The sequence below is a fragment of the Poromitra crassiceps genome (assembly GCF_964638095.1).
Source record: "Poromitra crassiceps genome assembly, chromosome: 10".
NCBI lineage: Eukaryota > Metazoa > Chordata > Actinopteri > Beryciformes > Melamphaidae > Poromitra > Poromitra crassiceps.
Window position 1 is genome coordinate 25,378,342 of NC_139631.1, and position 21,554 is coordinate 25,399,895.

Here is a 21,554-nt window from a genome sequence, read left to right on the forward strand (position 1 = left end):
TGGAATTCTATTCAGTTCTGTTCTACAAAAAGATAATTTTATTATTTTTCTCTGCTTCTCAAAAGTGCTGAACATTGAATACGCCAAGTTGTTCATAATCTGAATGCTTTCAGGCATGTGATACACAGCTACAGAATTACATTTGAGTGTGAGTCTTAGCCTGGCTAAAGGCATTTTATTTAGATTTGAACAGAACCTGGCTAAAACTGTTGCTCACAGGAGGAGGAAATGGGTGAAAAGTAACGGAGTTCCTCTAATGTCACAGGTCCCTGAGCTCCACCGCCTTGCTGCGAATGTGTCTGATGTCTTTCTGAAGCTTCTCTTTGTCCAGGCGGCATTTGATGTCACCAATCTGCCTCAGGGACTCAATGGCATCGTGGACAGACTTGAACCCTGTCCAAAAGAGAGGGTGAGTGTATAGAACAACATGATATATAAGTGCAAATGAGGTGACAAATGAGAGAACTAGTAGAAAAGTGCACTCGGCAGAGTGCAGATCTCTGCCAGGCACTGCTACACCTGACCTAACAAGGAAAACAACTACCGTGCAACGTTTAGAGAAAAAACCCATCAGTCATCATCACCTAATGATCTGTTGTCTTTAATCTGGCAGAAGCATTTTTCAATCAAATGTAAAACAACACAGATAAGATGGTTTATAGTGGGACTTTTTTGTGAAGTATGCTCCACCCACCAAACTTTGCAACTTGATTATATGAAAACGGCACAGACTTAAAAAAAAAAAAAAACCCTGACAGAGGTTTTGTGCAGGACAGTCCAGACATGCCCGTGTCATGGTTTGGTGAAGATTAAGCTAAATTTGTAGGAGGAGCAGTCATTTTGGACTAAATTCAAAATTGGGGCAAACCTCAAGGGTGGAAATGGGCGGGGCCTCCATGGGTAGATGCAGCTTGACCCAAGGAAAACAACAGTAAAGGAATAGTGTTTCTATGATTTATTGAAATACTTAGGGATGGTATTGTATGATATTTAGGTGGGGTGGGGTGAAAAAGGGGGAGGGTATTTTGATTGTATTGTCAGTACTGGGGAGGGCAAGGTATTTTATTTTGAGACAGGAGGGCGAGGGCATATAGAGTACTGCAGGAATGAGTCCGGAAGACCTGGATGTTAGCACTACCGGCTCTTGTATGGGAAATTTGGTTAAATGCATGAAATAAGGATGGTTAACAAAAGTTTATGAAACAGTGAAGTTTGTGTTCAGCAATTTAATCTTCACAAATGAGGACCACTTTTATGATTTTCAAAGCATAAATGTGTTTTTTTTAACGCTATTTTCAGAAAATGCTTCAAAAGTCCTTATATAGTTATATCATATTTTACCCCACCCCACCCCAACTAAATATCGGACAGTCCCTTACCAGTATGTTAAAGAAAAAGATTATTTCGGTTTTATGTTTATGTTTCTCATGATTGTATGATATCTGTGTAATGACCATGTAATGTCCTCTCCACTCACTCATGCCACATACACAACTGTTAATTTCTGTAACATTGTGTTGGTCCAATGATGGTTCAGGACCAAGACATCGGACAAGAGTCTCACATTTGGTCATATCCTTACTACAGACAGAGAACACCCAGGAAGTCAGCATCTCCAGAATTATCGAGAATTATGCAACTCAGAAAAACAGGAAGCTTCTATTTACTGTCTAAAGCATGGATACTCAACTTGCTTTGTCCGGGGGCCACTTTTGCAAAATGACAGGAGGCCAGGGGCCAGTTAATAAACAAACATTAATATACATTTTTCTGTAGTGGATTGTAGGTTTTTGGGCACCAAGCAGACGGCCATATTGACAATTTAGCTGGAACTCAGTCAAACTTGATTTAACATTAGTATTCATTGTGAATTAGAAAATGGTCGGGGGGCCACTCTGCACCCTATCACGGCCCGCATCTGGCCCCCGATCCGCAAGTTGAGTATCACTGGTCTAAAGGTATGGGAAATCATTAATTTACTACACTTTCTGTTTGTGCTGAATTAAGATCTTCCTAGGTCAGTTTTGTGACGTCTTGAGTTGACGTGATATAACGCTGTTTTTGCTGTCATTTCTGAGTGCTCTGCTGCCGGTGCTTGGCCTCACTCTGTACTGTTATGGCCCATTTCCACCGCTGGTATCAACGCGGCCCCGCCCAGCTCGTCTCACTTTTTTGTCTCATTCCACCGATCAAAAACGTGGACAGCCCGGGTTGAGTCGGGGTTGAGTCGTGCTGCTTTTGGTCCCTGCTCTGTTGAGGTTCTAGCGCTGTGAACCCGGGTTCACAATGTAGACGACTGATTGGTCAGGCAGAATCGTGTTTACTCTATGTAATGACTGTCAATGCAATGCTGCATACCAGTTTAGTGGGGCTTACCTTCTCTTCTGTTATGTTTTTCCATCAGTCTTTTGTGTTGCTGCCTTCGCCTCTGGTGAAATAAAATCGACTCCTTACTCAGCTTTAACATGGCGGTGGGTTTCAATTGTTTTGAGAGAGAAAAAGTCAGCTGCTCAGGAAGCCCTTGTAGTTGAGTGCAGCGTCGGCTCCGCTAGGCCGCAGGCGGGGCTTTGGTGAAGCCGCGGTCTTGCCTGGTGAGAGGCCGCCGGGGTAGAGGCTTCACTCTGTTGCGCAACCCCCGTCCCTCGCGCAGCGCATGCATGTGAGTTTGACTAACAACAAAGTGATATCCATTCTCCTGGCCGATTGTCACATTTGCCCATGTACACTGTAGGTCATTTAGAGGCACCAGTATTTCATAAACAGTTAAAAAGTTCTGTGTATGGATTTAATTTTAACGTTATGTTAAAGCCTACTTAACATAATTTATTTTTGAATGCCCCACTGTAAAAAAGAAGCGTGGGTACAAGGTCCGGTTTAACGTGACTCATTGTTGCCGCTTGCCATTTCCTTTGTTATACTCTGGCTGCAGACCCGAATTATAAACCGGAAGCTGGAGTCTGTTATAAAAGTTATAAATATAGTCACGTTATAAACAACTAACCAACGCTGGAGGTCCGTATGGAAACTCGAAATGTGTGTTGCTCGAAATGGTTAAAAGTTAAATCAATTTGGTGGCGTTTTACTGCCATGTAACATAGCTAGCTAGCCGCTAACATTAGCCAGTTAGTAGCCGACTACCCACAATGCATTACGTATCCCAGCACCCGAACGACACGGCTGTAGAGCAGAATGGCTCTGCTGTAAAAGGGTAAAATCCTCATAGACGTTTTTTTTGTCAGGGGCTGGGGGGTTATCTAAATTGGTTACACCGGAAATAGAACCCATACTTAACGTAAGGCAAAATGGCCGCCAAAAATAAGGTGGATAGGCGGAGGACAGATATGTGGTCGCTATGACGACCAGTTGTGGGCGGGGGTGGGCGGGGGCAGATCAGCAGCGGTGGAAACAAAACATCCATCGGGTCGAAACAAATAGAGCCGAGTGGTGACGAGCTGTGCAGGGCTGTAAAATGTGGTGGAAATGAGCCATTTTCTCTATGTGCTCATGCTTTCTCTATGTGATTGTTGAGTGTTGTTGTGATGAGTCTTGTCGTGCTGATGCACAGTTGCAGAAGTGTTGCTGTAAACCTGTTACATTTGCTTACATAGTTTCTTCTTGTGAGTCTCTCTCTCTCTCTCTCTCTCTCTCTCTCTGTGCAACCCTCTCTCTCTCTTTCTCCTCTTATCCCTGCAATCCCTGTTTGCAAAGCCTAGAATTTCCTATGGTCCTAATTAAACATCATCATGATACTTAATCTACCTGCTGTCATTAGGCTTTGGTGTCACGCACAACCTGCTCGCATCAGATGCACGCAAGCCTTAATTGGTATATTCTTCCTAATGGTCTTAATGGAAATGTTTATCCCTTTTGCTTATAAATTATTTTCTGATAGCCAGTGGCTGTGAGCTGTGATTTGGAACGGTAAAGTTCTTTGTACAATGATTGGACATTTAATCTCTGACTCTCTCTCTCTCTCTTCGTCTCTCTCTCTCTCTGACTCTCTTTCTCTCTCTGCCTGTCTTGCGTCTAATATTTACGACCCTCATCAATTATTCATTGCTTTTCGCCTCTCTCAGTCTCATACAATCTCCTTCCATCTATTCATCCCACTGAAAATAGAGTGAGGTATGGATGGATCACTCTGTAGTGACAATATTGGAGGCTGAGAGGTGATAGACAATTTTACCCTTGCTTATATTTACTGAGTGAGCCATTCCCTTTTTCTTCTCTCTTTGTCAGTCTTTTATAAGAGCTGCCTGCTGAGACAGACAGACAGACAGACAGACAGACAGGCAGGCAGGCAGACAGACAGACAGACAGGCAGACAGACAGACAGGCAGGCAGACAGACAGACAGGCAGACAGACAGACAGGCAGACAGACAGACAGGCAGGCAGGCAGACAGACAGACAGACAGGCAGACAGACAGACAGGCAGGCAGGCAGACAGACAGACAGACAGGCAGACAGACAGACAGACAGACAGACAGGCAGACAGGCAGACAGACAGACAGGCAGGCAGACAGACAGACAGAGACAGACAGACAGACAGGCAGACAGACAGACAGGCAGACAGACAGGCAGGCAGGCAGACAGACAGACAGGCAGGCAGACAGACAGACAGACAGGCAGACAGACAGACAGACAGAGACAGACAGACAGACAGACAGGCAGACAGGCAGACAGGCAGACAGGCAGACAGACAGGCAGACAGACAGACAGACAGACAGACAGGCAGACAGACAGAGACAGACAGACAGACAGACAGACAGACAGACAGACAGACAGACAGGCAGAGACAGACAGACAGACAGGCAGGCAGACAGACAGACAGACAGACAGACAGACAGACAGAAGGGGGAAGAAGGCTTGAGATCGAGTGCCAAGTCTCTGGGGATACGAGCAACAAATTGGCACAGCGATGAGATGTGGATGTGTGTCACTGGAAGCTTGGTGCAGAGCCAAGCGGCTATATTTTCTGGGGCCTATCCCATGACTTATTCACACTGAGATGTATATTTTATTATCTGTCTGTCCCGTGACGTACACTGAGATTTTATTGAATTTGGACTAACGCTTATCCAGAATCTAAGTTTGCTGTAAGTAACAGAATTCATTCATAATAACGTCAAAATCTAAATATAATGTATTGGGGATGCATATTGGATTTTGTGTGTGGACAATATCCGATATAATCCAACCATAGGTCAGGTGCAGCATGGGCGTGGAGGCTTAGGGTTGTGCATAGGGAAACCTGTGTGGAACAAGGCATCAGTAATAGAAAAGAGGAAGATGGTAGTTGAAGAAGTACATAGGCAAGAGGAGGCAGTAAGATGTACTAAGGCAGTGTCGCAGGCAAAGCAAGGACAGTGGGTGAACTGGGAGAGTGTAGAGAAGAGAAAGTTGAAGTGGAGAGAGTTGTGGAGCATGGAGGCCAGCAGAATTAGATTCATTCTAGGGGCTACTTATGATGTGCTGCCATCTCCCCAGAACTTAAATCAGTGGTTGGGCGAGGATGGTGCCTGCCCGTTGTGTTCTAGTGTATGTACATTGAGGCATATACTGTCAGGGTGTAAGGTCAGTCTCTCCCAGGGGCGATACACCTGGCGTCACAACCAGGTGTTGAAATGTTTGGCAGCTGCAGTTGAGGAAAAGCGGCTAGAAGTAAATTCTCTAGTTGCTAGCAAAGAGAATAGACAGATCAAATTTGTACGTGAGGGAGAAAAGATTAGACCAATTAAGGTCAGGCACAAGTTAGGGCAGCTAAGTGTAGGTGGAGCCTGGGAAATGAGGGTTGACTTGAATGAACAGCTAGTCATCCCAGCATATATAGTTAGCACCCGGCTACGTCCGGACTTGTTACTGTGGTCTGAGGTAGAGAAGAGAGTTTATTTTATCGAACTCACAGTCCCGTGGGAAGATCGAGTTGAGGAGGCTTATGAGCGCAAGAAAGCTAGGTATGCTGAAATGGCAGCAGAGGCAGAGCAGCGAGGTTGGAGGGCTCGAGTGCGGCCTGTAGAGGTGGGCTGCCGTGGTTTTGTGGCAAAGTCCGTTATTGCCTTACTAACTGAGTTGGGCATTCGGGGACGGAGCCTGAAACTTGCGGTTAGCAACATGTCTCAGGCAGCAGAACGAGCAAGTGAATGGCTGTGGATAAGGAGGAAACATGCTAGCTGGGGAGCTCGCTAAGGTCAGATTGATTGTTTGTTGTTGGTCATGATTAACGGTCCGCATCAACAGGGCTGAATCATTGACAGTGGTGGTGTAGTTAGGGATTGTTTGTTGTTGGTCATGATTAACGGTCCGCATCAACAGGGCTGAATCATTGACGGTGGTGGTGTAGTTAGGGATTGTTTGTTGGTCATGATTAACGGTCCGCATCAACAGGGCTGAATCATTGACAGTGGTGGTGTAGTTAGGGATTGTTTGTTGGTGGTCATGATTAACGGTCCGCATCAACAGGGCTGAATCATTGACAGTGGTGGTGTAGTCAGGAATGTCATACCGAATCGACCTGGATAGCTAGGCTTAGATAGTGAGGTAATATGCAGTTGTGCGGTGGTAGCATGGAGGGGGGTGTTTCCAGGACGCTGGATTACACCGTTAAGCCTTCTTGAGGTGTCGTGGGCCTAACTTAACGAAACGTCGGTGAAGGAAGGTGCCCACTTGAAAACCCCAATGACATGCTTCATACTGCTGTTGGCTAGGGTAGGTAACTGGTGATTTGTGTCTTGTTTATTAGTTTGTTAGCCTGTTAGCTTGTTTTATTCTGGATTGGGCTTCTAAATGTGTTTTTCCTCGGATTTTGGCACAAGGGATAGTAACATCTTGTCCTGTGTATTAATTAATCCAACTCTTTTTGCCAATTGTCGATGAAGATGCTGATATATGCATACATCATCCCCCACCTACACTACCTAATTTCTGAGAACATAATTCTCTCCTGTAGTGGAATTAACACATTATTATCCCTGCTCTTATCGTGTTGGCCAACTGGCAAATGCAGACATACATACAATGCTTTTCAAAAACTACACATTCACTGGACAAAATAAGAAAACTAAACTGCTTCAGCTGTACTTCAACTGCCTGTCAAAGGCACATTCATTAAACTGATGGTGAAGAAAGCAATTGCCTTATTAACTGTCTTGGTAGGCAAGATTTCCCAAGCTACATTCTCCCTCTTCAGCTTTTGCCAGAATGTCTTGTGGTGGCTCTCAGTCTCCAATATGCTATCAATCCCCAATAGAATCCTCCTGACTCGCTTGATCAGTTTCTGTGGCACAGATCGTTCTGATCAGGTTCATTTGCTCCTTGATAATCAAAACTGTTCCAGAAGCCTGGAGTGAGAGGAACAATGTGTGTTAGGTGTGTAAATGAATGATTGATGGATTATAAATTCGGCCAATGAAACAAGCGCACCTGACCTGACTGGCCACAGCAGACGGCACTGGCACTGCTGAGAGGTCAGAGGTGTTCACTGTGGCTATCGACATTAAAGACTTATTTGAAGATTTACACAAATGTATGTATTTGCTGAAATTACAAGTTCAACCTATACAAATTTCCTCTTTGTCTTACATATCTTGAGTTGGAAAGGTTTTGAATTAACACCTTTATACTGTAACGGGACAGTCTGTCTCTCTCTCTCCTGCGTTTATTTACTTGCGCAGTTTTCTTCAACGTATATGTCAACAGACATATTAGTACACACATGTTTACTCAGTGATGACCGCCAGCTAGTGACAGCGCTCACCCACCTTTGTGGTAGTCGTGTTTGAGCAGCTGCAGCTCCTGGTGAAGGCTGCTCTCCACTGAGTTCATCCTCCTGTTGACTTTGGTCTCAGAGCGTTTCAGCTGCTCTGCCTGGCTGGGGCCCGCCTCCCAGCGCTCCACACGGCCTTCCAGAGCACTCAGGCGCTCAGAGACTCTGGACTCTGCCTCTAACTGAACACACACACGCGCGCGCACACACACACACACACACACACACACACACAGATAGATGTACACTTATAGGGCTGGCCGATATGACTTCACTGCTGTAAACTAAAGAAAACAAATGAGACCATCAGCCATTGCATTATGCATTTGATCACTTTTACCAATTGTATTGTCGCATTTGATGCCGTAATTATATCATGGTGTGATGTCACAATTAATTTGTGAATGATACATGTACAGTATGTATAGGCCTACTGGTGTTTAAAAATGCTACATATAGCATCTTTAATCACACAGAAAGCCAAAATCCCTCCTCCCTCAGCCCTCCCTTGCTTTCTCAGCATCTGTATACTTGATTTACAATTTGATTGAATACTTGATTTACAATTAAATGACAAGTTTTAGTTTTCAGCGGCGTCCTGGTTGTCGCCCTGTCCTTTCATCAGATGTCATCTGAGGGTTCCTTCTCTGGGTCTGTACTCCATGCTGGAGCATGTGACGAGACCTGTGAAGGTTGTCCTGTTCTATCCATCCACCAATTGTTTGCCTGTCTGGCTACGTTTTGCTCTGCGGGCTCTAATTGCCAGTGCTACCCACAATAGGTTTTCTCTCGCACAAGTTGATTCACTGATTGTCAAGGTGTGAAAACCAGAAGACAACACAGTTGTTGAGATACGCAAAGACATTCTTTAGTTGACCATATTCTGTAAACTCTTGGGACTTGTGTTTTGTTTTGTCTATAGTGAAAAAGGAGGGAGACACGCACATCCAAAACCCAAAGTTGGGGCAGGTGCTGAGCTGAACTAGAACAGTGAGACAAAAAGAATAAAAACTACTCGCACACCGCAGAGCTCCTTTTCTCCAGATGTATTTGTGGTAACGCGTTTCGAGCTACATGCTCTTCATCAGACCAGACCTTGTTTTGTCTATAGGGCATCATTAAAGCACTATGGGTCAAACAAACAGCGGCTGTACAGTACCATGGTGTGGTGCAGGAGCTGCTGGCTGCCCTGTGTGTGTGTCTGGACAGCGCTCTGGAGCTGCTGCTCTGTCCACTTCCTCAGCAGGTCTGTCTGCTCCCTGGCCTCCTTCAGTCCACCAGAGGTCCTGCACAGAGAAACACACGTTGTTTCAGACTTTTTCTCCAGGGTGTGAATATTTCATGATTTTCCCTGGAAACATCTTGTTATCATGTTGTTGTGTAAACCACCTTGACAATAGTTAGACATGTCCAGCCTGTTTTATTTTGTGTAGAGAGACTTGGGAATGCCAGGGCAGCATGGCATTAGCCAGTAGCTGCATACAAAGTTAGACTGTTATTGAGAAACTACCAGTTACTTCCCCAGACCAATGTGAAGACCCGTTTTAAACTTCCCGTGGAGTTGAGGGCATTTTCACATTGTTAAATACATTGTGGTCTGTTATCTGAATAGAGTAGTATACAGTTCATAACCATATAACCATAAAGTATTTGTTGAATGGGTAAGAGTTGAGCATATAGCATGCATCACCTAGTAGAAACAGGCATAGGCTGAATTAAAGGTTATAAAAAAGGATTGTACTTATCATGCTTTATGTGCTGCTGTGGCTGGTGGCAACACTTCAAACCTTAATGAAGCTACTGTATGTGAACGAGTAGTGCAGTAGGAGCTTTTACTTTCTGCCAGTATTTCACCTTTCCAATGAGCTTGTGTCCTCTACATGAACTGTTTGGGAGTCATAATTATTCAGAGTTGCTCTCTCTCTGGGATAATTTAAACTTAAGTGTGACCTTAACAGCAATAGCCTGTCACACACAAGTCAAGTCAAGTCAAGTTTATTTGTATAGCACATTTCATACACAGAGGCAATTCAAAGTGCTTCACATAAAATGGTTGACAGGAAAATAAAAGAATAAAAGAAGAGAATAAAATGGACATTTAAAAGCATCACAACAAAACTTTATAAAAAGTGCATTAAGCAACAGGCGCAGCAGTTGCAAAAAGAGCTAAAAACTTGTGGAGGACTCACTGGGTTGCACACTTACACTGCATCCCTGCTCACTTACACTGCATCCCTGCACACTTACACTGCATCCCTGCACACTTACACTGCATCCCTGCATACTTACACTGCATCCCTGCTCACTTACACTGCATCCCTGCACACTTACACTGCATCCCTGCACACTTCCCTGCATACTTACACTGCATCCCTGCACACTTACACTGCATCCCTGCACACTTACACTGCATCCCTGCACACTTACACTGCATCCCTGCATACTTACACTGCATCCCTGCTCACTTACACTGCATCCCTGCATACTTACACTGCATCCCTGCATACTTACACTGCATCCCTGCATACTTACACTGCATCCCTGCTCACTTACACTGCATCCCTGCATACTTACACTGCATCCCTGCACACTTACACTGCATCCCTGCACACTTACACTGCATCCCTGCACACTTACACTGCATCCCTGCATACTTACACTGCATCCCTGCTCACTTACACTGCATCCCTGCATACTTACACTGCATCCCTGCATACTTACACTGCATCCCTGCACACTTACACTGCATCCCTGCACACTTACACTGCATCCCTGCACACTTACACTGCATCCCTGCACACTTACACTGCATCCCTGCATACTTACACTGCATCCCTGCTCACTTACACTGCATCCCTGCATACTTACACTGCATCCCTGCATACTTACACTGCATCCCTGCATACTTACACTGCATCCCTGCTCACTTACACTGCATCCCTGCACACTTACACTGCATCCCTGCTCACTTACACTGCATCCCTGCACACTTACACTGCATCCCTGCATACTTACACTGCATCCCTGCTCACTTACGGCCGGGACACACATCTCGCGTCTACCTACCTAGTGCGTGTGCGTGGCGTGATGGCTGCGGCTGGCACGCCTGCGGCATTCACACATGCTGTCTGTCTGCCAACTCTCTTCCTATAGAGTTTACCTTTTATTAAATTTGCTATAAACAATACAATGATGATTTTAACTGAAGATCGCTTGGGCTCACTTCATAATCGAGGCAGTATTGATTTGTGTGTGTGTGTGGGGGGGGGGGGGGAACAAAGCCACGTTGTAGCCTATGTATGTGGTTTTCAGAGGGCAGGAGAGCGTGTGTGTGTGTGTGTGCTACACACACACACACTCACGTCTTGGGAATGATCCTTGAGGATTTCTCAGATGGCAGCTGCCTTGAACATGCTGAGTGAAATATTGTTTGGCTGTATAGTACTAGCACACAGACACAGTACCTAATGACTCATTGGGAATTCTCTCCTGTGGGTAATTTTCAATTTTCTAAAGCCTGTGGCACTTCACTTCACTCGACCTTCTTTGTTCCTATTCCTTCTATTCAAGGTTTCTTTTTCTGTTTTTCCAGTCAATGAGGCATATGCCAGGTCTGTGTGTGTGTGTGTGTGTGTGTGTGGTGTGTGTGTGTGTGTGTGTGTGTGTGTGTGTGTGTGTGTGTGTGTGTGTGTGTGTGTGTGTGTGTGTGTGCACACGCGTGCGTGCACATTGCTTTTGCATATTGCTGCCAACAGATTATTTATCAGATGAGTTCTACAATCAAATAAACGTAAAGAGTTATTTTGTGCACATGCACATCAACATTTTGAGTTGGCCCTGCTGGGTAAACTCAGTTTAGTAGCTGTGGAAAAGGGACTACTGGGATAGACTGTGTGTGGGTCTCTGGAAAGTAAGGAAATGTTTGAATAATAGATTTGTTCAGTTTCACCTCTTGAGAAGTCTGTAAATTCAAGACAAATCTCTTGGAAAATTGGAACATTCTCTTCCAGGCCTGATACACATTTGACATTAGTCACTGAGATCACATTTCTTCAATTCAATCCAGCCAAGAAATGAAAGTATGGAATTTTGCAATGTATAATGGTGTGCCTGTATGCAGTGATGGCCTGCTACATGTTAAAAATGTTATGCAGTACATTTTGTTAATGTGGGCTCACCTCGCATCTAGTTGTTTAACTTGGTGGTGCAGGTCAGACAAGGAGCTCTTTTGGCCCTGGCTACGCTCTGCCATGGAGGCCTCCAGTCCACCCATGACCTGAAAAAGCTGGAAACAGGAATGTGTGCACGCACGCACGCACATACACAGACACACACACACACACACACACACACACACACAGTATTATGTGACTCCTGCACACTGTAGTGCCCATGCAGTGTCGGCTCCATGAGCTAGCTGTGTCTGCTGAGTTGATGGGATTGAGCCACTGCACCACTCAGTGGGCCAGTCAGGACTGGGGCTAACACAGTGACCCACTGCACCACCACTCAGTGGGCCAGTCAGGACTGGGGCTAACAGCAGTGACCCACTGCACCACCACTCAGTGGGCCAGTCAGGACTGGTGCTAACACAGTGACCCACTGCACCACTCAGTGGGCCAGTCAGGACTGGTGCTAACAGCAGTGACCCACTGCACCACTCAGTGGGCCAGTCAGGACTGGGGCTAACAGCAGTGACCCACTGCACCACTCAGTGGGCCAGTCAGGACTGGGGCTAACAGCAGTGACCCACTGCACCACTCAGTGGGCCAGTCAGGACTGGGGCTAACAGCACTGACCCACTGCACCACTCAGTGGGCCAGTCAGGACTGGGGCTAACAGCACTGACCCACTGCACCACTCAGTGGGCCAGTCAGGACTGGTGCTAACAGCAGTGACCCACTTTTTCTGCATTTTCAATTATCTTTATGGCAATGCTTGACCACTGCTCCCAAGCTAACGTGCTACTACCATCACAGTGATTTACCACCCTGTGCCACCAACAGAGCTGAGAGCAGGCTGGATCAGTGTGTGCATGTGAATGTGAGGCAGTAGTAGGAAGCATTCGATTTAATCAAGTGATGAAAGCCATTTAGACATAATAAAGTATGTGACAGATGTCTTAATGATGTCAAGGTTTTACTATTCTCGCAAATCAAAACAAAGAATTAGATGCAGAGGGGCAGTGAAAACTGCAAGAGAGACCTTGATGTCCCTATGTGAATTATGCCTCCTTTCAGAGACCGTTTGTGGTTGAGATTGGGAGAGTGGTGTGAGCTCACTCACTTTACTGAACAGGGCAAAAAGCCAGCCGTCCGCTCTCAGAGTCAACAGCAAAGTTCAGCCCCCTGTGTGTTTGAAATAAAGCCAGATTACTGTTCCCTTCAAGGAAGCAGCATTCAAATGAATTGAATCCACTTCTGCTACCTAGTGGATTAACCAAGAAGAGCACATCATCCACTCCCTTGATGAGTTCCAGGCTCAACAGGCGGACGGGGTCAAGAGAGGGAGGCGAGTGCTGTGTGAACAACACCATTACCAAGAAGTCCATTGGTAATGTTGCGCCGTCTCTCACCTTGTCTTCCAGCTCTTTCAGGCGTACATCCAGAGCTGACCTGAGCTCCGTCACCTCCCGCTGCAGTCGGATCAGCCGCCTCTCCCCAGAGCTCACATCAGCGCTCAGCTGGGCGATGCTGGCGTCACACCTGGGATGATGATACAGGAGGTGTTGTGTAGCAGACAGGGATGAAGATGAGATGGGAATGTGTGTAAAGGAAAGGTGTGAAGACAGGGATATGGGTAAGTGATGGAGAGACAAAGAAGACAGAGTCACGCTCAAACACACAGGTGGTTCAGATGAGGCAGGTGGACTGACATAGGCTGAGACAGGTGTCCTTATCTACATATTAAGGCGAGCCATAAGCGGACCACACTGTATCCCAAGCAGTTGAATCTTTTTCTTTGGATGGTGTACAAACAAATTACATGTTGACAGTGAATAGCGAGGGATGTGACAATATATTGAAATTCTATATATTTCGCAATACAAAAATGTGACAATAACTATTGTGGGGCTGAAAAATGTATTGTGATATTAGCTCCACTTTATTCTACTGTACAAATCACAAATAGGTTTCACAAGCTCTCCATCTAGATTATATGACTGTATTTGCACTTTGCAAAGACATCTTTACGATGTGGCCACTAGGGGTCGAGGCATCTATAAGAGGTATCTGTCCCCACGAAAGAAAGAAAGATTGCTGTTTACAATCAAGCAAGCCAATGAAATTGCTAAAAAGATTTGTCGCTCAAATAAACAGAACTTTTATTTATTACATTGTATCATGGGTTGCTTCGAATCGTGAAGCCCATATCGCGTATCGAATCGTGTTTTGAGATAAGCAGATCGCCCCGTTCCTAGTGAATACTATTTGTTTATATCGGCCCAATAATTATTGATGAAAACACAAGCAAAAACACAGCTACCAATCAACTGAAGTCGGCACTAGAAAAATCTGCACAAGCATCTACGGCGCAATCGGAACACTAATCAGACTTAGTTTGTGGTCTAATTTTCTTTTGACAGCTACCCATATAACATCTTCCTCCTAATAGCTGTCCTGTGTGTATAGTCTGATTGATCAGCCTAAGCTTCCCATGCTGCCCTTACCAGTATAACTCTGAGATAGCTCTTCTCCTACACTTAATTTATGATGTCATTGTACTACTTTCACTGGGATACAGAGAAACCCATTTGTGGGTGAAGGAAATTAACCATATTAGTCAAGTAGTCAAGTCACTTACATTGATTGTCTAATGCTCAATATATGACTCTGTGTGTGTGTGTGTGTGTGTGTGTGTGTGTGTGTGTGTGTGTGTGTGTGCGTGTGTGTGTGTGTGTGTGTGTGTGTGTGTGTGTGTGTGTGTGTGTGTGTGTGTGTGTGTGTGTGTGTGTGTGTGTGTGTGTGTTTGGATGGATGTCACCATAGAGACAGTTGGCGTGTGTGGGAACGCCCACAAAATGTTATACGGCTGGCGCGCGAGTGGGGTAAAACCGCCCATATATCTCAATGGGCTGACTCACCAAAGGAAGGTGCTGCCGCTCTAACTACAGTTTTGGGGATTCTAGAGCAGAACACAAGACGTCTATCCAGATGTGCGTTTACTGCGGTGGTTGAATCCCTGATCGTGTCTGCCTGGGCTGGGCTAGCAGCTAAATTCTAACTTGCTGAATGGATAGAACGGGGGATTTACCCCACCCTGACCACGCCCCCAGCCAGGATGAGCCAGCTAACCCAGCGTCTATGACGAGACTATCGCCTCAACCTATAGTAGGTGTGGTAAATACAATAAAAGCTCAATAACCAAACACTACAGCAAATTATTTAGTTACCCAGTGTGAGTTTTAGGATTGTTTCCCAGTAGACCCATCCACCAGTTATTAAAAGGGATTACAGTTCATGAGAAACCCTACCACTGGCATACTTGCTTCTTCATGCCTAGCCCATCAGACTTCATTACTTTCATTTGGAGAGTGTTTTCAGCAGCCCTTAGAGGAGCATGAATCACCTCTCCTCTTCACGACTAATTGGCCTTCTCCCTCCACTGACCTCCCAAACAAACGTCCAGAGTGTGAAGGGGTCAGCCTGGTGTGAAGCAAGTGTCTGATATCGACAAAGTATCACAAAGATTGATCTCAGCACCTGGCTATATTTTCACCATCCCTTTGTACGTACACATCTACTATCCTCCCAGCTATAGTGCTACAATCGCAATGATTTACCACCCTGTTGTGTGTGTGTGTGTGTGTGTGTGTGTGTGTGTGTGTGTGTGTGTTTGTGTCAGGGCAGTAGTAGTTAAATGAAAGCCAAACATACAGTATGTGACAGATGTATTAATCCAAAGTTTTATTCTTCTCACAAATATTCATCCTGAGGACAAAAATGATCCAAACAGAGAATTAGATGCAGAGCCGCAGTGAAAACTATGTATGGAGAGACCTTGACGTCCTCATGTCAATTCATTTTAACATCTCAACTCAAGCCGTCTTTCCAGAGAACTGGTTGTGGTTGATATTGTGAGGCTGGTGTGAGCTCCCTCACTGCACAGGGCCAGGCTCACTCAGCAGCAATCAACTCAGAATCACCTGCCAAACAGCCAGCCGTCCACTCTCAGAGGAAAGAGAAAAAATCACCCCGTGTGTTTTACTGTAAACTACTAATCCATACCCGGGGATGTGTGTGCGCCGGATTACTGTTTCCTTCATGGAAGTAGCATTTATAACTACCATTGATGAAAATCCCAAACACTAGCTATACTTGCTTGTTGCTTATTCATGAATAGCCCATCAGAGGTCATTAGTTTAAGTTGGAGAGGGTTTTCGACAGCACTTAGAGGACCATGAATCTCCTTTCCATTGAGTAATTGACCAATTCCCTGACCTCCCCTTCGTCCACAGCGGGAAGGGGGCAGGGCAGCCCTCTAGACAGGGTCAGCCTAGTGTGAAGCTAGTGTCTGATGTCGACAAAGTATCACAAAGATTTATCACAGCGCCTAGCTATTTATACCATCCCTTTGTACTCACACATCTACTTTGATTACCACTGTCTGCTTGATCTGGCTATCTGATCAAGATTCAAGATTCAATACTTTATTGCCATGTTGACAGAGTTGATAGGAATTTATCTCAGTGCAGCTCTAAAAACAAACATAACATAGAAAACACACAGGTGATAAAAAAGGAAAAGAAATAAGAACAGCAAAAACAGTTATCCAGATTATACATTCAAACAATATGGTGAGAACCGTTACAAAGTGCATTCTGCTACAGCGTATGTTGCTTTGTTGCTTTGTGCAACTGCCGTCTGCATTCAAAGTGCGGGTAAAAAGTGCGTCGGAGTTCAAGTACCGGACAGCCTCAGGATATGTGCTGTTCCTGAGGCGAGATGTCCTGCACTTAAGAGACTGGAGTCTCTTAGAAAAAGAGCTAGCGGGGTGAGAGGGGTCGGCCATCACCTTCTGCATCTTGCGTTTGATACGTGTGGCATATATGGAGAAATGGAATTGTCAGGACCAGTGATTGCCTCGGCCCTAGGATGTTCAAAAGGAATCAAATTCTGTAACCTGGCAACACGAACACGCCTATCTTTAGTCAATGCAAATGATCGACTCCTGCTTGTGTGGTGAAAGAGGTGACAGTCAGTAAAGTTGATCACCTTTCACAGATACAGATTCACAAAGTGCTTTGCAGTATTGTAAACAATAGCAGTGACACAAACAGCACAGTGCTGCTATGCAGACGGTATGGACAACAGTTACAAAGAGAGACGAGGAAATAAACCAATGAGAGCAAATCAAATCAAAATGGAACAAAAGGTCGTAGGCTAACCAAAACATGTCTGAAGAACGTTTTCAGCTGCTTTTCAAAGGGTCTAAAAGCCCATGGCACACCAATCAAACATTCTACAACAAACACGGACAAACACAGATGTTTGTGGTGTGTGGTGTGGTGTGGTCTGTCCTTGCTTGGAATTGTTTGGAGATGTTTGGTCAGATTCGACGTGTTCAATCCTTTAGCCCATAGCTCACCACTCAAACATTCTCCAACAACTGCCAACATTGTTGGTGGGCTTAAGGATCGCAATGATAAGATCAGGGCATTCCATAAATTGGGTGCAGTCGTCTCAGGTATTAAAACAGGTTTGAGAGACGTAGTCGATTTTCTTCGGATGACCTCAGAGCCCGATTGGTCGTATAAGGGAGAATAAGATCAGCAATATACTAGGGTGTTTGACCATGCAAGGAGGATCTAAAAGTTAGCACCAGTACTTTAAAATGGATCTGGAATTTTATTGGAAGCCAGTGAGCCAGTGAGCCAGAGAGGATAAAATTGGCGTAATATGAGATCTCTTGTTTGAAGTTAAAAGCCGTGCAGCAGGCTCTCTCCTCAGCTATCCAGCCTAATAGTGCTATCTGCTCAGCCTCAGACAGAGGATAACGACGAGCCAGTGCTAATCAGGGTCTACTCTAGAAAGTTCACTCTATAGTGAGAACGAAATAATTAGCTTCTGGAAGTGTGTGAGACTTTGAATAGCTGCCAGACGCAGAGGATGATGGTTATGCAGTGAGACATGTCCTAGGATACGAGCAAGGAAGGTGCAGTTAAGTTGCTGCATGCGGCAGACTTGGGTAAATGGTAAATAAATCACATAGGGTTTGCTATAGGGATACCAGATGGGTTCTGTTTTTCACATCAGGACAATTTGTCAGTCACAGGTAAATTCACTTTCAGATAGTTGCCTGTGAGATGATATAACATTTCTGGGACTCATGTTATTGTTGTATTTGTCACGTTGTGCTGCCCATTTGTCACCTAAGTGTTTGCAGACACTATTGGACCGGACCCGGGCCTGATGTGCAGCACATACCTGGCTACTCTGCCTCTCACATCTCCAATCCCAGCCATGTTTCTCTGCTCGAGGCTCTGCACAGCCAGCGAGGTTCCACACGTGACCGTGTCCCTCTGGGCGATCTGGCTCTCCAACGCCTGCTCAGAACAAAAGGGTTAATGTATGTACAGTACAGTACAGTTATATATATATATATATATATATATATATATATATATATATATATATATATATATATATAAAATGTATAAAAGCATCTTTCGCTAAATTGTCATGAAATAAACCACTAATAGAGAGAATTAAGTGAACGGTCCCGACTTTGTTCCTGAATCCTAGCAGAAAACCTGAAGGGAAATGTATAGTGGAGAAAGGATTGGGTGATGTACAGCTTTAATTAAAAAGGTGACCCTTTTCTTACCTGATATAAGGGATGATAAATGATCATCCTTTATCCAATTCACTCTCTGTCCCCAGTGTTAATGGTGTGAAGGAACAAAATGCTGTTGGCGGATTGCCTTGTGTACTTAACTTAACTTGTACTAACTGAGGGAGAAAAGTAAGTGCCAGATAATCTGGTCGTGGTCACGCCACGCTACGCTACCTTTGCATAATAATAATAATTGCATGGCTAATGAGTTTACAGGACAGGCCCACTCACGTGTGTCGGGCTCTGGTAACCAGCATCAAGGTGATGACGTGCCCTTGGCTTATACTCAAGGCCAATAATGAGCTGTGGAACGATGCTTTCATTTACTCTATCTGATTTAGCAGAGTATTCACTTAACGGCTAGGCTTATTATTTATGCAAACATTCACTGGCAGATAATTACTGTAATTATTAGCCTCCAGGAATCAATAATTTCAGATAATGACAGACAGCCCATGTGAGTGTAAATGGACCGTTTGGATTGCACTAATGATGCCTTGTATCACTTGTATCGTTTGTTCTGTTTAAAACAGCAGAAAACTACACAATATGGGACCTTTAAAGTGATCAGTGTCTGGAGTGATAAGGTGCTCAGTCAAATATGACTCCAAGCAGTGACATGTTTGATGAGACTCATTTCCCTGCACCGCGCAGTTCATATCTAGTCATTCTTCTGAGTGACATTATTGGCAAGCATTTCACACTGCCACTATTTGAAATGTTTTGCTTATACAGAGAAAATGTGCATGGTTGATGAGATTTGGAGGGGCTTTCCCCAGGCTCTGCACCAATTCTCTCAAGTGTAATCAAATCACTGTGTGTGTGTGTGTGTGTGTGTGTGTGTGTGTGTGCGTGCGTGCGTGCGTGCGTGCGTGCGTACGTGCGTGCGTGCGTGTGTGTGCGTGTGTAAGCGAAAGAAATGGTGAGGGAAAGACGAAGAGACATTGACAAAACAGACAGTGCACACAGAGGGGCACTTAACTGTCAACACTCGCTCTGCGTTGATCCACGTAATGAAAGGGGTGAGACACAAAACGGATCGATAAATATAGAGGGCGCAGGATACTTGACTACAGTGCATCAATTGATTGCATAAATAATTAGCAAAGAAATACAGTATTTGACCCCTTGACACCTTAGCCACAGCCTAGCCTACCCCCTACCTGTATGTTCATGCTGAGCTGTTTGACCATGTGGGTGATGGTGAGGAGGATGTGAGTGGTACCTGTATGTCCGTGCTGAGCTGTTTGACCATGTGGGTGATGGTGAGGAGGATGTGAGTGGTACCTGTATGTCCGTGCTGAGCTGTTTGACCATGTGGGTGATGGTGAGGAGGATGTGAGTGGTACCTGTATGTCCGTGCTGAGCTGTTTGACCATGTGGGTGATGGTGAGGAGGATGTGAGTGGTACCTGTATGTCCGTGCTGAGCTGTTTGACCATGTGGGTGATGGTGAGGAGGATGTGAGTGGTACCTGTATGTTCGTGCTGAACTGTTTGATGATGTGGGTGATGGTGAGGAGGATGTGAGTGGTACCTGTATGTCCGTGCTGAGCTGTTTGACCATGTGGGTGATGGTGAGGAGGATGTGAGTGGTACCTGTATGTCCGTGCTGAGCTGTTTGACCATGTGGGTGATGGTGAGGAGGATGTGAGTGGTACCTGTATGTCCGTGCTGAGCTGTTTGACCATATGGGTGATGATGAGGAGGATGCAGTACCTGTATGTTCGTGCTGAGCTGTTTGACGATGTGGGTGACGGTGAGGATGTGGTTCTCCAGCAGCCTGCGGGAGAGAGCTTCCACCTGGATGCAGCCATGGGTGGCCTGCACTTCCTCTTTGATCCTGAAAGCCTGCTCCAGCAGCACAGCCAGCGTCCTCTCCTGACCACTCACACCACCCTCCAAGGCAGCAGCAGCCCTAAAGACCCAGAGAAAGATCAGCACAGAGTTACAAGCTCATGATTACTGATCTCTGTTATTCTGGGAGACTGGGTATGTTGCCTTGTAAATGCAAAATTAAGTTAACATTTTGTGATGGAAGCAAAGAATAGATCAGGGGGGGAAAAGGTTGTAATCCAATAAAACGTTCACTCGCCCCAAAAGACTAACAAAGACAAGATGGGGTGTCTTGGCTCGCCAACCTTCAGGCCATCCACAAAGCAGATCTCACATTGACTTGATGTCTCTGTGCGTGCTGTGTCACCCTGTCTGATGCTATTGTGGATTAAGGATTAATTTAATAAGGTGATGCACAGCGGTGGTGGAAAGGTTGCTGCTGGTTCCCAACCTTATTTCCATTCCATCAACTGGGGAGATAGAAGTTGTGTCCCTTTCAGAAGCTGATTGAATCTAGCATAATAAGATCAAGGTGATTCACAGCGGTGCTGGAAAGGTTGCTGGTAGTTCCCAACCTTATTTTCATTCCATCAACTGTCTCCCTTTATCAGATGGGATGCGACTGCGATCCGCGTGTGAAATTTCGGTACGTGGCCACTACCCATGCTGTGTGGATGTGTGCTGTGTGGATGGGGCGTAGGCAGAAGGGAAATGTGAAGATAACTGGGGGACGTATTTTTATTTTTTTTGTCCAAGTGAAATGTTATATGGTCTCTCCTGATTCTTAATATATGTTTATAGCGTGGTTTGAAAAAGTATAAAAAGAAAATTATAAGCATTTTACAAAATCTCTATGGAAGAAAGAATGCCTCACCAGTCACCACCATTGACAGTCAATGGCCACCCACTTGCCCGCCATCCTGACTGGTCTTTTGTGTCATAGTTCTGTGTGTGTGTGTGGGAGGGGGGGGCGGCTTTTTGGCACCTGCCCAGGTTGCCCATATGGTAGATCCGGCCTAGCTGTCAAACTGTTTTTATGGCTAAAGCCCAAAACGCACAGGGAGCTAAACTTGACGCGCGTCAATTTCTGCCCCTATAGCGCACTGCAGGCATCAGATCTG

The 21,554-nt window shown here is 45.2% G+C and overlaps 1 protein-coding gene across 1 annotated transcript; it reads right to left on the reverse strand.

The window, feature by feature from the left end:
• Positions 1 to 259: 259 nt before the first annotated feature.
• fam81b (family with sequence similarity 81 member B) lies at positions 260 to 21,352 on the reverse strand (the record flags this gene model as incomplete). Its single annotated transcript, XM_083645357.1, has 8 exons — positions 260 to 393; positions 7,759 to 7,945; positions 8,923 to 9,049; positions 11,942 to 12,048; positions 13,339 to 13,468; positions 18,191 to 18,309; positions 20,317 to 20,515; positions 21,342 to 21,352. The coding sequence occupies 8 exons, from the start codon at positions 21,350 to 21,352 to the stop codon at positions 260 to 262; spliced, it is 1,014 nt and encodes a 337-aa protein (XP_083501483.1).
• Between the last annotated feature and the right edge of the window lie 202 nt (positions 21,353 to 21,554).